Raw genomic sequence first — 17,287 nt, forward strand, 5'->3', positions numbered from 1 at the left:
AAGATAGTCACTAATAAATCCAATAGGGAATTCAGGAGAAACTTATTTACCCAAAGAGTGGTTAGAATGTGGAACTCGCTACCACAGGGAGTAGTTGAGGTGACTAGCATTTAAGGGGAAGCTAGATAAACACATGAGAAAGAAAGGAATAGAAAGATATGTTGATGGGGTCGGAGGATATGTTGATGGGGTAGGAGATGGGGTAGAAGGGTAGGAGGAGGCTTGTGTGGAGCATAAACACTGGCATGGACCTGTTGGGCCAAATGGCCTGTTTCTGGGTTGTACATTCTACGTAATTCTATGATGTCTAATATTACTTCAGAAGATACATGATATTAGCCATTCAAGGCACTTTGAGTAACAGACCAAGCTATTAAACAGGTTTATGCTGAAATGGAGTTATTTACAGAAGGAGTATAGGTGAGATATTGACAGAACAGAACCAGAAGAAAGAATTGTGCTTATGAAGACAAGTGCTTTGGGAATGGAATACTTTCCATTTCAGGTAACCAGAGGCAGAATTAAGCATTTTGGGTATAACATAGCTAGATGCAGAGTGAAGCTATTCTGCCTCTGCAATGTGTCCTAGCTACAACATCAGATAGGCACTCCCCACTGCACTGTGCTATTTTTTTCTATTTCCCACTCCAGCCACCTTTTAGCCTGTCTGAGTAACATTATTGCTAAGTTAGGCTCAGTTTTGAGCTATAGGCCCATTCCTACTAGGAGCAGGATTGAGATTTCCCAAAGTCAATTGATGCTGACAGCCAGCAGGGAGAAGAATTCCATCACATCAGTCTGAACTGGATTCAAACCCAGCTCCAGAGATGGTGAAAGGCCAGTGTCTAATTCACTGCATCACTGGTTCCCTCAAATTCTACTTGGAGGCCTTGAGATGAAGCACTTTCAAAGATTGGATTAAGGGAGAGAGATAAAAGAGACTGAAAGAATCTTTTTATTTAAATGTTATTCACATTTAAAAACAAATCTCCAACAACATTTAAAAGCTGAAGGAATGAGACTCCATACTTGTAAAAGTAAATTTTCAGTGCCAGAGAGGTTGTTTGGCAGTCATTAAGACTTATCACGTCATTAAAAGAGTACTTAGGACGGAATGGACAAGCCCTTATCTTTTGTGGTGAGTTTAGTCCGTATCTACCAGGTAAGTGCAGGAACTTCACACCATTCAATGTATTTGAATGGTGCGTCAGACAGCGAGACGTCATTTTCGTGAAGCTGATGGAGGAGCAGCGCATCTGAGACAGCAACTTGCAGATTTTCACGTTTAACTGAACATGTGCACTTGCTGGAAGTTGCTGTCCGTTTTTGCTAAAATAACGGTGAGCGCAGTTAGCCTCTCCGTTATTCTCACAGTAAATTCTGGTCCAATGTCTCCTTCAAACTGTGGCAGTAACCCAGACATCTCTCTCAAGCAAACATGCTGACTTTTAAGGCCAGTGTAACCTTTGTTTCGAGTGTGGTGTTTAAAACTATTTAAAATTAAGAGAAACCATGGACAAAAATTCCATTTTTATCATAGATGGTTTTGAGTACTTAGAAAGCATATTTATTTTCCTGCAGCTCTGTGTGTTTCTAATCTGTGACATGATTTCAATTTAACAGAGCTTCTACTAGTACATGTCAGCTCCTCTAGTCTTTTTAGAGCATCATTATACCATACCCCAGTGGTCGCAGTCTTAGCTTTATAACGTGTCAAAACACATGATGGAAGAGTTTTATCAGTAGGGATGAATATACACCAAGAGAACAGAGCTGTCAATACTGGGAGAACTGTTAGAAGTGGAATTCAAGAATGGCAGTTTGCAAACATGATTAAACATATGAAGTTGTCTGTCTGTCTGTCTACCTATCTATCTAAAACTCGTACATCCAGTACATATCATACCTTAAATTTATACATCACACTTAAATGATTTGCTTAATAACCATTATCTGTTCAGATGCACATTTTTTTCAAAGCTACCAATTAAACTACACAAACAATTTGTTCTAATTTCTTTTAGGGGCAATGTTGCTTTAGCTAGCCAACTTTGTACATTAAAAAATAAAATTTATACCACAACAAGTATATAAAACTTAAAGAATTCACAAAAATTTATTTAAATAACCCATAATAATGTCTGCAGCCTGTTGGAAATCCGTCCACAAGACCATCCCCTTTCAGTGGTTTAAGGCTTGAATCTTGCTCTTTTCTTAAACTTGCTGAGTTCAGCTCGGCCAAGATATTTTTTAGGCCTCCTTGCGTCCATGACCTTTCAGTCCTCTGCGCATGTCAGGCCTCAGTAACCGCCCATGTGTTCCTTTCGCTCTCAGTCACTCTGAGTCCCTGTGTACTCTTCTACTTAGCTTAGCATGACCATACACTCTTCTATCTACAGGACCACACTTTCTCTAGGCAACACATTCTGCTTTTTTTCCTGGTGGCACAGCTGCTTTCTCCTGCCAATGCAGCTGCTCCCTCCTATGAATACAGACCATTTTTTCCTGCCAACCCAACCCACTCTCTCCTACTATTATCAAAGATACTGTCTAAAATGCAGTAGCAAGAGTTCACTGCAACTTTCATTTCGACTTCCGGACAATCTTTTTTGGAACACACTGTTTATTCCCCCCTCCCCCCATAAAAGTGTTCTGAGCACCAAAACTCTGCCAAAATTCAGCTGCTGTGTTCCTGTCCTCTGGATCTCAGTACCCGGTTCCCTCTGCCTTGCCACCTCCCTTCCTGCTGTCAAAAACTTTCTCAATCCTTCGCTTTAACTGCGCCTTTGATTCCCATCCAAACCACTCTTTTTTTCTCCCTCCCTCCTTCCTCCTCCTCCTCCTCCATGTTCTGTGTGCTCCATTTAATTTCCCTCCTTATTGCAAAGTGCTCTGAGAAGTCTTTTTGCATGCGAGGACTGCTATACAAGTGCAAGCTGTTGTTACTTCTGAAATCTCGTTTATCTATATACTAACACCATAATCAGGGTCACAATTTAATGTGTGTATATATATATATATAACTTTACATAACGATTTGGAGAGGCTTGTGGGGGACTGGAGTCGTGGTGGAACCTTGACAGCTGAGTGACAGGTTGATGGAATGCTACGTGTTCTCTGGGCATTGTTGACGCGCGCGCACGTCAGAGACACACCTGAGCGGGGCGCCGCGAGTTACGTTGAGCGCATTCAGTCCGCAGCTGCTGCTTCTCCCTCTCCCTGTGCAACACACTGAGCACAGGTGCCAGCAGCATCGCGCAGGGCAACCCTCCTTTCATCTGGTAGGTGGGAATTATCCCTTCCAACCAATTGAAATATTGTTGCTAGGGGGAAATTTAATATATTATTTAAAGCACAGGGCAAAAAAAAAAGGGATTGACGATTTTTGTTTTTTTTTCTTGTTGGCGACGAGAGCACCAGCAGAGAAAGCAGAATGAGGTATGTTGAGAATGAGGTGTTCAGAATTGGTTTAATTTTGGCTCCAGTTTATAGGTTCCGTGTCGCTTTTTTGTGGTTTTGATTTAAGCTGAGAGGTCAGTGATCTTCCATATGGAAAGATGGCCTAGAAGGATGCAGGAGAAGGGCTGAATTGTTTGGCAGTGTATCATTATAGTGTCATGTTTTCCAATACCCGGTTATTCTTCAAGATGGTAGAAGCTCGTAGTCTTTTCTGTGCGATCTCTTGTATTTACTGTTTCATCCCTAGCTATTTTAGGGATTATTTGGTAATGTATTAAAACACTGACAAGGATGTATCGTGCATCACTTGAGAATTTGTTATCATGTGTGAAATGGTCGTGATGCAAAAACAAGCCCAGTAATTTTAATTATTGCCTTTGAATAAAGGTCTTTATAAAAAAAATGTTTGGAAATGAACGGTATCATTTTTGTTATTGCTGTAATGCAATAACATTTGTTTATAATGTTGTATATTTATAAACAAAAATTGTCAAACCCTTTTTGGGGAAGATAGCATCTTTATAAAAATTAGTGTGGTGTATATAAACATAAAAGTGCCTATAAAGACCTCTCATCCTATTAATTTGAAAATTATTGCAGCCTAATTGTGTCATTTGGAAAGATGTAAAACTACTGGTGTTTTCTTTTTTAAAAAACAAGCTGTGGTACATGCCTTCATTTTCAGAGTTAGATATTGGACAAAATACCATATATATTTCTGACCTAAGGTGTAATAGTCTACAAACTGATCAAGTAACAGCCTACTCTAAGTGGAAATCAGCTTGGTTTCAGTGTATGTGTGCTAATTTTAACTGACCAGCATTTAGAATATATAATCCATCTATACAATAAAAAAACGTCTGCGTGCACTTCCTATCAACTTTTCCCATTATAATTTCCTGTAGCGCCACCACCACTGATGGGAGGGAGTTGTAATTACAATATGACAAGTTTATGTAGCATTCATTATAAATATGAACAAAGGAATTGATAATGGAAATATAAAAAATAAAGACAGGATGTATGACTTTATAATTGGGACTGAATTACATCTGTGTGCCCTGGTCCAATTAACCCCAAGTCTCTAACCCCACTTTACCTGAAGACTACATTGTGCAATGCCTTGGGGGATCAACTAGTATATTATAAGTTTTGTGTATTGAACACACTTTCTGTCTACAAGACTTATTTCCTGTTGTCATAACTTTTCAGTTGTGCTTTCATGTCAGTGTAAAATTCCACATGAACATCTATAATGGGGATTCCTTTGGGGAATTCCTATCTAAACAGTGGTCTGTCACAGTTGCTGCTGACCTTCCACCAGTTCCAGCTGGCATTTTGTCCTGACTGCAGCTTTTGCCCCAAAGAGTATTAAAACAAAATCACTGCCCACTCTCATCTGCTCTCTGCTCTGCCCCTAATAAATTAAATGTAATTTTAAAATGGGCCCTGAAGCTACTTCTACCTGCCTCTGGCCCGCTCATGCTCTTCCCTTACTATGCTAGTCCTTGAATTTTATTAAATTGCCCGCAGTAGCTCTTCAGTTGTGAAAGCGCTATCTAATATTTCCTGAATCTGCTTTCCCACTCTGTCTTGAACTCTGATGCCAGGCCCCATACAAAGTGTATCTTTCCACCATGGCCTTGCTGCTCCAGCTCCATTCCCATCCACTGATCTCTGCTTTCTTCATGACTGTGGGGGATAAACATATAACAGGTGTAATATTTTTTCTGTGCATTCTCAGGTGACTGATGCTCCATTAACTTATTAATTCACTGGTGCTAATTTTTGTATTAACTTATTGATTATTTGATGTGCCCATTGCTCCATTCACTTATTAATGATTGCTGCCTGTTTCTCCATTAATTTACCGATTTGCTCTTGCTTAGTGATCTATTCATTTAATAATTCTCTAGTGTGATTTACTGGTGGCTGGTGCTCTGTTAATTAACTGATGCCCACTGCTCCCTTCATTTATTAATGTGTTGATTTGCTCATTGCTCCATTATTTCATTCATTCATCTACTGCTGCCTCCCGCACCATTAATTTATTGATTAGTTCATTTGCCATTTGCTTTATTATCTTATTCATTCATTACTGTCCATCACTGCTAATTTATTGATTTGTGCATGTACTCACTACTCTTATGAATTTATTAATTCATGGTTGCCCATTACTCCATTATACCTTCTACAGTATTCATTCATTAATTTGCTGGTGCTTCTGCTCTATTAATTTATTGATTCTATCATGGCCAGTGCTGTATTGACTTATTAATGATTTGTACTTGCTTAGTTGTGCTGCAATATTCATCAATAACCTTTCATTGTTGTGAATGAGTGTTCATGTGTGTTTTTGTGGGTTGAGTTTTCCTGCTGCAAATATATTGTGTGAAACAAAATCAGTAACACATTAATTATAATTTAAGCTCTCCATTTTATTCTGTAATTTTTAATTTCCATGTTCTTACAGTGCCAGCTTCTGTTGTTCACTGTTTTAAGATCCGCAGTCAACATATTCTTTGATAACATGGAGATAAAATGTTTCAAGACTATATGGGATGGATTTTTTTCCCAGAGCTGAATTCGGGCAGCTGATTGGCAGAATGCACCTGCTGCATTGGACGGTAGACCTGCTAGGAGGCCCAGTTCATTTTGAGGAACAGACCTCAACCGCATTGGGCCCACAAGCTGTGGCTGGAAACTGAGCACCCCGTGGCAGCCCAGCTGGCTTTCAGGATGGAAAATAGCAGGTTCTTTAAGGGCAGGAGCAGCTGGAGTGGCAGATTCCCAGGCTTGGTTTGTGGAGCCTGGAGGAGCCACTCGGGATCCTCTTTGGCCAGATCACCATCTGATGTTGGTCAGAGCGTGCATGGCACACGCTTTGCTCAGCTCAGTCCAAAAATAGCAATCAGGGTCCTATGTAGGTCACAGGGCCTCGATCAGCATTTTCAATGGGCCTACCACCTGACTCGTGGCCGCTCCGGTCGCCCGTGGTAGGCCTGGGGAAACATCTTCGTGGCCACATCAATGGTGGTAACAGGGCGGGAGGTCATTGCCCACCAACTTCGGGGCGCTACAACCCCATTTCCGCTGGGTGGGAGGCCTGACAATTTAGCCTTACAGGTCTTGACTATAATGCCATGCCACTAATGACTAGTGTTTATTATATTGGTGTTTTATAAAAAAAAAATTGACTGATTTTAAAAATAGCCTACCAGACATCTGTGTACTTGCCCTGTCTGTAGGATAATCTAACAGTTTTGCTTTACACTATTATACTACTGTTTTTACATTGATGCAAAGCAGTTTCCCATGTCCATTGACACAAAATTGGTAGTGTAATTCAGGAGTCAGGCTGGTGATCTAACTACTGAGCACACCAAAGCCAAGAGGTATGAGGCCACTTTTGATAGGGTTACACATCACTTAGATGTAGTTTAATTGCATTCCAATGTAAACCTGAGTTGAAAAAGTGCCTAGGCGTTCCATTGAACCAATTGGTAAGTTTGGAAATTTAGCATGGCATATCTTTAATGTTAGAGGATGCACACACTTTCCCACTCTTTTATAACAAAAAATTAGCCATCCAAGAAGTGGAGCTCAGCACATACGTGTAAGTACGCCTGTACAGTGCTGCTCTGTCACTGTGCTTGGTGCGATTTGCAGTGAGGTGCAGCCAACAGGGTAACTTTGGGTTATTTGCTGCATCTTGTACTATACAGATACCAATCTAAGAGAATACTGAATACTGTAAATTTGCAGAATGTCCATAAATATCTGAAAAATAAAAAATGATTTAAGTTAGTGATTTGGGTGGAAACCATTGATATATATTATCAGGGTTTTCTGTAGTTGTATTGTGATCTTTGAAATGTAATTCTAGTTCTGCAGCTATCTTAATAATTATGTATAAATTGTGTTAATTAAATAAAATGGGTTCCACTATCATGTTTAATTAGTGGTTGAATTTCTGATTCCCCAATAAGTATTCAAGTGTAAATAGAGTGAGATTTGAAAATTTTGACTAAACATTTAAAACCAAAAGAAAATAAATAAAACTGAAATAGGCTTTTGAATAAATATTATTTTTCTTAGCTGTGGAATATAAGTAAGTTACCAGATTGGTGTAAATTCAAAGTTATTGGTTAGTTAGAATCGACTGGACAGAACACTTCCACAGTCACAAAAAGTAATGTGTAGCTCATTTATATTATAATTACTATCAACTCAAGTTAAAAGAATTTATGTAAAGGAAGTTATTTTTTGCATTTTGATAGTGAGGGGAATCCAAAATGACCTAAACAAATCCAAAAATTGGCCTCAAATGAATTGAGGAAACCAAATAAGATTGCATTTTGGTTTTACAGCTTCTGGATAGCCAAATGCAAACTTTGAATTATCACTACTATAGGAACTCCCTGTGGAAATAACCAGTCTCTGCAACATGTCTTCTTTTGTGCATATCCTCCCCCAACCCTAGGGTTTGACTCAGATTAGGAAGTTCTCATGTAAGTAATTGCACATATTTACACACACCTGACTATCCATGGTGCAGCACGTTGGTGAAATAATATATTGTGGCACAGGGCCACTGTTAATGTGGCACTTAGAATTATGTAGTAATAACTACAACATGCAAGGGAAAATAAAACCCAAGCAACAGTACAAATAAAAAGACAAGCAGCCAACATCACTATATACAGGAGACTAGGAATACTATGATAATAAAATAGTACTCTCAAACACCTGATGCAAGATTAAGTCGAAAGATCATATAAATCAAGAGAAGTATCGTGATCAGTTTTGACAAAGGGTAAACTATGGAAAACTATAAGGAGCTTTTCCAGGACTAATATTGGCAGGGATGGTGGAGACCAGAACAGAACAGGGAGTCATGGTATTCACACTAGGAAAGCTCTTGAACATGATGCTCTGAAGGATCAGGACAACAAGTGGACCTCATGCCTGTGAGAGGATAAACACAAGAGGAAAATTGGCAAACAATAATATGGGGAAGGTTAGGGACCGATCTGGGCAATACTTGGTATAGGCCTCCCTCCCCATACAGTGAGATAGGGTGGGCTGGAAAAGAAGTACAAAGCCTTTCATAACCCCAGCATAATCAAGTCTAGCCCCAGAGTAGACCCGTAGGTAATCTGAGAGTGTTTTATTGAATATTTTGTAATGATACCAACTGTTCAATGTGATACATTAAATTCTCAATTATTCCAACTCAATTTAAGTGAATAGACAATAACAGTTTCTATTAAGTGAACAGTAATTGAAAATTTGGAGCCAATTCTATCAGCATCCAATGTTCTTGTGCGTTATGTTTGCTACTTTTAAGTGTATATATTTTTGCCCATATTTTGCACTTTGCATGATGTATAGCCAACATTGCTTATTGGATTCGGGAATCAGAAATACAGTATCAAAATTTGCAGATGACACCAAATTGGGGGGTATGGTTAATACTGAGGAAGACCGTGAAAAAATACAAGACATTAACAAACTTGCAGAATGGGCATGTAAATGGCAAATTAATTTCAATATAGATAAGTGTGAGGTGGTGCATTTTGCTAGGAGGAATAAGAAGGCCACCCAATCCTCGGAAAATAAGAGTCTAAATGTGGTAGAGGCCCAAAGAGATCTAGGGGTACAGATTCACAAATCAAAAATAGTAGCAGTGCAGGTTAACAAAGCCATAGAAAGTTCAAACAAAGCACTGGCGTTCATTTCTAGAGGAATAGAATTCAAAAGCAGTGAAGTTATGTTAAAGTTATATAGAACCTTGGTTAGACCACACTGGAGTACTCTGCACAGTTCTGGCCTCCATATTACAAAAAGGATATAGAAGCACTGAAGAAATGCAAAAAAGATTTATAAGGATGATACCAGAACTGAGATGGTACAACTATCAGGAAAGGCTGATCTGGCTGGGGCTTTTTTCTCTAGAAAAGTGAAGACAGAGAGGTGACCTGATAGAGATCTTTAAAATTATGAAGGGCTTCGATAGAGTAGGTGTAAGGAGGATGTTTCCACTTGTGGGGGAGTCCAAAACAAGGGACCATAAATATAAGATAGTCACTTATAAATCCAATAAGGAATTCAGGAGAAACTCCTTTACCCAGAGTGCTGAGAATGTGGAACTCGCTACCACATAGAATGGTTGAAGCAAACATAGATGCATTTAAGGGGAGGCTAGATAAGTACAGGAGGGAGAAAGGGATAGAAGGATATGCTGATAGAGTGAGATGTGGTAAGGGGGAAGGAGGCTCACGTGGAGCATAAACACTGGCATAGACCTGTTGGGCCTAATGGCCTGTTTTTGTCCTGTAAAATTCAATGCATTGCCACCTGTGGCCTGACCATTTTACAATCAGCTAAGTTATAGCAAGTTTTAAAAAAAAACATGTAAAACAATTTAAATTCAGACTGTCTTTAATTATGATTAAATAAATGTAAGAAAATCATACACTGAAGTTACTAGGTTCCACTCTGAATAATCTCTCTTTTACATTTGTTTACTTACAGTCCAAATATGATTAAAAATAAGTTGTTTTGGTTATGAAAGTATTTGCATGCGTAATTTATGTAGTGGGTAAACAGCTGTACAATTTTGAAAAATGCATTGTCATTTTAAAACATTGGAATACATTTAATATTTTGTGCACTTATTTCAGGTTCTAATGAAATCATGGACCATCCAGACTAGTAAGTATTGTCCCATTACCTATCTACCTTCCAATTACTGAAAAAATCTTATGGAGGCAGAGAACAGTGAGAGAAAGAAATAGAGGAAGAACAGAGTCTATCAATGCAGAACAGAGTTGAAAGGAAAAAAAGTTAGAACAGTTTATATTAAAGGTCCGAGCATAATTTTCACTGCTTTGAAGGACCAGTCCAGCAAGATGGAGTAAAAGACTGAGAAGGAAAGCAACTTAAGAATAAGCAGTAAATTAGAAACAAAATATAGCCGTAGATTTTATTTTAAAAAAGTAGTGTGACTAATCATGCACCGAAACAGTTTTTTGTTTTGCTTTATATGTATATGTATGTCGAGGAAAAATCAAAATAGATTCATTGAAATTACAGCACAGAAAGCCATTCAGCCCATCATTGGGTGAGTGATCAGCTCTGTCAGATTACTGTCCAGTGGTGAAACTGAGCGGATTCCTTTCCCGGTAGAACTCACCCAATATTCATCCCTTTGATATCAATAGGATGAAAATTGGGCAGGTTCTACAACAGGTGGATGATTCCCTCCATCAGATTACCACCCAGGTGGTGAAAGTGAAAATTACCCAATGTATCTGCACGCCTAGATCTCTCTGTTCCTCCACTCTGTTCAGAATCTTATCATTCAGAGTTTACCTCCTTTCACTCTTCTTTTTCCCAAAATGTACTAATTCACGTTTCTCTGCATTCTTACTCCACCTATATGTGTTGTCCTGCAGTCCCCAAATTGTTCCTCACAGTTTGCCATGCCACCTAACTTGCTATCATCAACAACCTTTTATATAATTCCTCTTTATCCTGTGTCCAAGTTATTTATATAAATGAAAAAAAATAGGTTCAAGCTCAGATCCCTAGGCCACACCACTACCCACATCCCTCCAATCTAAATTATTTTCTCTTCCCTAGCCTTCATTCTATCCATGGGGCCATATCTTGTTTAATACCACTTGCATTAATTTTCATAGCAAGCCTCCTATGCATCAGCTTTTCAAATGCCTCAAACTCTTTCGGTATTCTGGGATGTATACCATTTGGGCCTGGTGACTTTCCTATTTTTAGTCCGATTAACTATTTTCAATACAGATTGAAATGGCTGTTCCACGTTCTCCTCAAATACTCCTGCAGTCCCACTTTCACCTTCCTCTGTAAAAACTGAAGCTAAATACCAGATGGTCCCCTTTGTCTCTAAGTGTTCCCATCCCTTCTTTGACTATCCTTTTACTTATAAAAGTCCTTGCTATTTCCCTTTATGTTGACTGTCAGTCTTCTATCATACTCCCTCTAGCTGTCATAATTTTTGTTTGTTTCCCTTCTATACTTCTTATTTTTCTCTTGGTTTTCTTCTGTACAATTACACCCACCCCCCATGTTTCTCATATGCCTTTTTTATAATCCTCATTTTGCCTTCAGTACCTCTATTTATCGATGGAACCCCAGCCTTTGAAGCACACCCTTTACTCCTAGTCAGAATGTATGTAACCTGTACCATATCCATCTCGGATTTAAATATCTTCTGTTATTATATCTGCCGTATTTCTGGTCACTTACTAGTGCTTCATTACCCAGAACCACCTCCTAGCTCTGCATCCTTCCTTATCGAATTTGTAAAATGGTGATTAAGCAAACAGTACTGGATCCATTCTGAGAGCCCTTCTCATTTTAACCAGAAACTCTTCTCATATCCCAGTCTACTTCAGGAATGCTAAAGCCCCTATAATTACAACTCTATTACCACTGAAAACTTTTCTAAATTACCTACAATTATTACCCTCAATTTCTTTTTCACTATTTGCTGATCTAGAATGTACTCCCCATATAGTAACAGATTCCCTTATTATTTCTTAACTCTAGCTAGGCAAACTCCATTTGAGTACAACCATCAAAAATGTTCTTTCCATGCCTGCAAACATGTTCTTGATTAATGAGACCATTCCTTTTTCTTCTCTGTCACTCACGAAAATGTTATAGACAGGGCTATTTAGTTTCCAGTCTTTCCCCAGGTAAAACTAAGCTTCCGTCTAGGTGACAACATCCTGTCCCTTCATTCCAATTAGTGTCTTAGTTTCCAACTATATTTTTAATGCTTTACACAATTGCATATAAAGCAAAAACAACTTGCATTTATACAAATTCTTTACTGTAAAACATCTCAAGGTGCTTAACAAATAGGTGAAAGATGCTGAGCCAAGAAGGGATAAATTAGCAGGGTTGTCTAAAAGCTTGCTTGCAGAGTTGAATTTTAAGAAGGTTTTTAAAGTTGGTGAGAGGTAGAGAGATTTAGGGAGGGAGGTCCAGAGAGTAACACAAAGTTGGCTGGAGACTCTGCCACCAATGGTAGATTGAAGGGAGTGGAAATGGACAGAAGGGCGGAGTCCGAGGAACAGAACGTTCATGAGGGGATATAGGACTGCAGGAAATTGTGAAAGTAGCATGAGGTGAGGCCATGGAGGGATTTGTAGACCAGGATGAGGATGGGATACAGGGAATCAGTTTAGCTCAGCAAGGACGGAGGGTGATAGACAAGTGGGATTTAGTGCAGGACAGGATTTGTCCTGAATTTAAGACAAGTTGGCATTAATGGAGTGTGAAGGATTGAATACCAGCAAGGTGAGTGTTCTAGTATTCAATCTTGAAGGTGACCAAGGCATGCACAAGGATTTGCATGGTAGAAGAGCTGAGGTAGGTGAAGAGATGAGCAGTGTTCTGGAGGTGGAAGTAAGTGATCTTGGTGATGGTTAGAATTTATAGCTCAGCTTGGGATTGAACAGAACTCCAAGGTTGTAAAAAGTCTAGTTCAATCTGAGACAGTAGCTATGAAGGAGAATAGAATCAAGGGAGCAATGTTTGTGGCGTGGGTCGAAGACCTCTGCTTTTCCTGAATTTGAGCTGGAGGAAGTTTTGACTCATCCAAGACTTGGGGCTCGATTTTCTGATGTCCCAGCGAGGGGGCTCCAAAAATTGGGGATTCCCTGGGCGGGTGCGGAGCCCGGCTCCAACCCGCCCATTTCCGGGTTCTCCAATGACGCACTTAGATGCGCGCGCAGCCCCCGGGATCCCACTTAAATCAATTAATTGGATACTTCAGGTCATTAGGAGACCTGATTTGTAAGATATTTAAGGAGGGGTGGGATTTTCAGGTCAACTGAGTGTTTCCCGTACTGGGGGAAACACTCCCAGTTCAAATGGACGTGTTGCAGCCACCAGCCTGTGGCAGCTGCAAAGGTCCATTTGACAGGTGGGGTGGGGGGGGGAGACCCTCACTCATTGCAGGAGGCCACTCTGTCACTTTGGTCAAAGTTTGGCCTGCACCACCCTCCTCCTAACAAAAAATCAAAAAACTTGCAACCTCAACCCCGGTGTGCAGACACATTTATCTACCTTGCAGACCCCCTCAGATGTACATCTTCCAGATGGGGGCCGCCATAGCTGCAGTCATGACCTCCTCGGACGATGAACAGCATCACCGGTCATGCCATCCACCTCTGACACGTGGAGCTCCATAACACAGTGTTGTGACACATCCACCTGCACAGCAGGAGGGAGGGCAACCGCAGAGAGAGATGCGTCGCAGAAGGCACTACCCTCGCCACAGGGTCTACAGACCGAGGCTCAGCTTCCTGGACCTCACTGAGCAGCAGTGCACACGGAGGCTCAGAGTCACTCGACATGTAGTCGTGGACATCTGCAGCCTCCTTGATTCCGAGTTCCTCCCGGCTGGCCCGAGCACCATCTTCTTACCTGTCGCTGTCAAATTCACCACTGCCCTCAACAACTTCTCCTCCGCATCCTTCCAGGGTGCCGCCGGGGAAATCGCCAGCGTCTCTCAGTCATCTGCACAAAAGAGCCCTGCAAATACACCTGCACCCGCTCTGCAGTGACACAATGGGTGGCATCAGTTGTGGGTCTTCATGGTGGTCCTCAGGAAAGGGCATTATTGCACAAACCAGAAAAGATTTGCAAAGACGTGGCGGTAGTGGTGATAACAAATTTTTGTTTTTTTGCAAAACAAACAAAAGTAAATAAAAAAAACATGACATTTTGTCTTACACCCTTGTGTATCCCCTTTGTGCTCACAAAACCTTTGCCGTACGTTTATGAGAACCCCTACGTAATGCTACCCCTGTGGCTTCGGCAGAGTTAGTGGCAGGTTGCTCTTGTCCATGCCCTGACCGATGAGATGCTTTGTGTGGACGCCCTCTGGGTTTTGGTCCCCGTGAGGGCCCCTCCAAAGACTGCTCCACCTGCACCTGTGCAGGGGCAGACTAGGCCACCTGGAGAGGGGGCAGCATTGTGGGTACTAGTTGAGAGGGGGGCAACGGGTGAGACGTAGGAGCGCTTTGAGTGGTGTCCCCACTTCCATGTCCCCTTTCACCATCATCCCTCTCGTGGCCCAGGCCCGCATCACTCCTTCAACCCTGCTGGATGACAGTTTGGAGGACTTGTGTGACACCTTGGAAGGCCAGTTGTAATGTATCTGTCAGCGTGTTTAAGGCGGCAGAATGTTGCTCACCTTGAATCCGAACATCCGTTGTCAGGGCCTGAATGGACTCATTGTTGAGCCGTGCTTGAAGCTCAATGGAGGCTAGCCTTTCCTCCATCGCAGACATTCCTGCACCTACCCGCGACAATATCTGAGATGCCTTCACGTCTCTGTGACACTATCTCTGGGATACCCTCCTGTATCTGTGCCACCATTCCGCTCATGCAGGAGTTGGACTCCTCCATCCTCTGCGCGATTGTGGAGAGTGCGCGTGGCAACTGTTCCAGTACGTCGGCAATGTGCTGCTGCCCCTCGATGACTCTCCTTTTCATGGCTGGCCCCCAAGTTCAGCATCTGGGTCCAGCTGAGCAGAGCCTGGAGAAGAGTGCTCCCACAGACGTGGACTCTCCACGGCTGCCCCTGCCACCAGGGTCTGCTTGCGCTCACGTGCGTGGTGACTCACCATGTGCAAGCCCAACTAAGTGTGGACGGGGACCCACCGAGGTGTGTGTATCTGCGCTGGTGGATGGCTGGCTCAGATCTGACGACGCACCCTTAGAGGCTGGCAGGTCCTCTGAGGAATCGCCCTCCGCGGTCACGGCGCTCGCAGATGGCCCTGCAAGAGAACAGAAAGTAATATTAAGCATTTGGACAGATGTTGAGGTGCTGCAGATGCCAAGTGATGCTAAGATCATTCGCTATCATGAGTGCTGAGTGTTAGATTTCTGTCACCAGCCGCTTGTGCACTCCTAGTCTTGGCGTCCGCCACGGACAGGCACTCCAGCGTCCGGCTTATTTCGAGTGCCTGCTGCTCTGCATCTGTTAAGACCACCTGGTGTGGTGGGCCCCCTCCGGTCTGTGCCCTCTCCTGGGCATTCTGGTGTCTCCTCCTATCAAGGCAAAACACAGAGGCGTGATTGAGTGATGGTTGCATGGTGACCCGCTGCATGCATTGGTGTGGGTGGGGGTGAGCGTGAGGGAGATGCATGGGAGGGTGTGTATGAGACATGGTCATGAAATTGTATGAGGATTGGGTTGCGTGATAGTGTTCGAATGGGAACTGGGGCGGTGAGTAAGTGCAGGCAAGGTGAGGATGATGGTTGAGTGGATGTGAGGAGTGATGCGAGAGCGGTGGAGGTGATGTGGAAGACGGAGTGTGGGAGAATGCGTAAGTATACTCACTTTGGCTGACCTGGTTAAGTCATTAAAGCGCTTCCTGCACTGGACCCAGGTTCGGCCGACATTGCTGCTGACCTCCTCGGCCACCTCGAGCCAGGCCTTCTTCGTGGCAGAGGGAGGCCACCTCCTCCCATCCAATGGAAAAAAAATTTCCCTTCTCCTCCTCACCCCATCGAGCAGCACCTGGAGTGAGGAGTCAGAGAACCTTGGAGCAGCCTTGCCTCTGGCCTGCTCCATGATCCAAAATTGGTTCTTTGCTGCAGGAGGAGCATTGGTGGACTGCCCCTTTAAATAGAGCTCCTCTTGCTGACAGCCTGTGATGCGGGTGCGCAGTGCACCCGCTGCGCAGGTCTGGAATGGGAAACCTGGAAGTTATGGTAAGTTCCTTCAATTAGGTTGCGATCGCGTGCGGAGCACCCCGAGTTCACTGGGCGCGTTACTGACGCGCCCAGTCGAACCCCCCCGCCCACTGCTAACCCGCCTCCTAATATCGGCCCTTGATGTCAGACAAGTAGTCTGACAGCACAGAAGTAATCAAGGGGTTGAGAGAGTGGTGGATAGATAGAGCTGGGTGTCATTAGTATACATGTGGAAGCAGCATCCAGATAAGGAAGATGAGTCAGGGCAATGATAGATCTTCGGGGGACTCTGGAGATGATGATGCAGATGAGGGAAGAGAAACCAATGCTGGAAAGGTGATGGCTACACTTTAATTGGTAGGAATGGCGCCATGAGAGGGCAGTTCCATTGAGCTACAGACTGGAGGAGAGGCGTTGGAGGAGGAGGGTATGGTCACCCATGTTGAATGCTGTGGATGGATTGAGAATGAGGAGGAATAATGTATCATGGTCACAATCACCGAGGATGTCATTCATGATTTTGGCTAGGACCATTTCAGTGCTGAGAATGGCAGAATTGGACTGGAGAGATTCTAATGGAGTTTTGGGAGAGATGGGCGTGGAACTCGCAGGCTTCAACGTGTTTGACGAAAAGTAGTTGGAAAAAATGGATGGATCATGAAAGGGAAAGGGATGGTACCTGAGGGGTTTGATTAAACAAGTTGACAGCAATTTGAGGTGTTCTAAACACTTCAGCCCTGACCCATTCATAATCCTCAGTACTTTTTAAAATAATTCTTTCCTTCAATTTCATTCTCCTTAACCATTCTCCCATCTGCCCTAAGGTATGCCGCTCCATACCCCTAGGTAATCAGAACCAATCTGATGCTGCTGCAGCATTTAAGTGGCTGCTGTAGCTTCAGAGACAGGCCAGTTATTATCCTTTTTTAATTCATTCTCAGGATGTGGGCACGCTGACAAGTTCGGCATTTATTGCACATCCCTAGTTGCCCTGAGAAGATGGCGGTGGGCCGCCTTCTAGGTGGTGGTTTCATGCAACTTGCTAGGCCACTTCAGATGGTAGTTAAGA

At 42.5% G+C, this 17,287-nt stretch overlaps 1 protein-coding gene across 4 annotated transcripts in view; it reads left to right on the forward strand.

Moving 5' to 3' along the window:
• Window positions 1-3,211: 3,211 nt before the first annotated feature.
• Window positions 3,212-17,287, forward strand: part of ica1 (islet cell autoantigen 1) — a 164,663-nt gene continuing 150,587 nt past the window's right edge. For 2 of the 4 annotated variants that reach the window (XM_068004031.1, XM_068004042.1), the window contains exons 1-2: window positions 3,348-3,438; window positions 10,146-10,176. In XM_068004031.1, coding sequence (XP_067860132.1) covers window positions 10,160-10,176 — 17 coding nt within the window. In that variant the 5' untranslated portion in view covers window positions 3,348-3,438; window positions 10,146-10,159. Of the gene's footprint in view, window positions 3,282-3,343; window positions 3,439-10,145; window positions 10,177-17,287 lie in introns of those variants that run through there. The other 2 variants (XM_068004038.1, XM_068004052.1) reach the window with 2 other exon arrangements.

Source organism: Heptranchias perlo, chromosome 2, assembly GCF_035084215.1.
Source record: "Heptranchias perlo isolate sHepPer1 chromosome 2, sHepPer1.hap1, whole genome shotgun sequence".
Classification (NCBI taxonomy): domain Eukaryota; kingdom Metazoa; phylum Chordata; class Chondrichthyes; order Hexanchiformes; family Hexanchidae; genus Heptranchias; species Heptranchias perlo.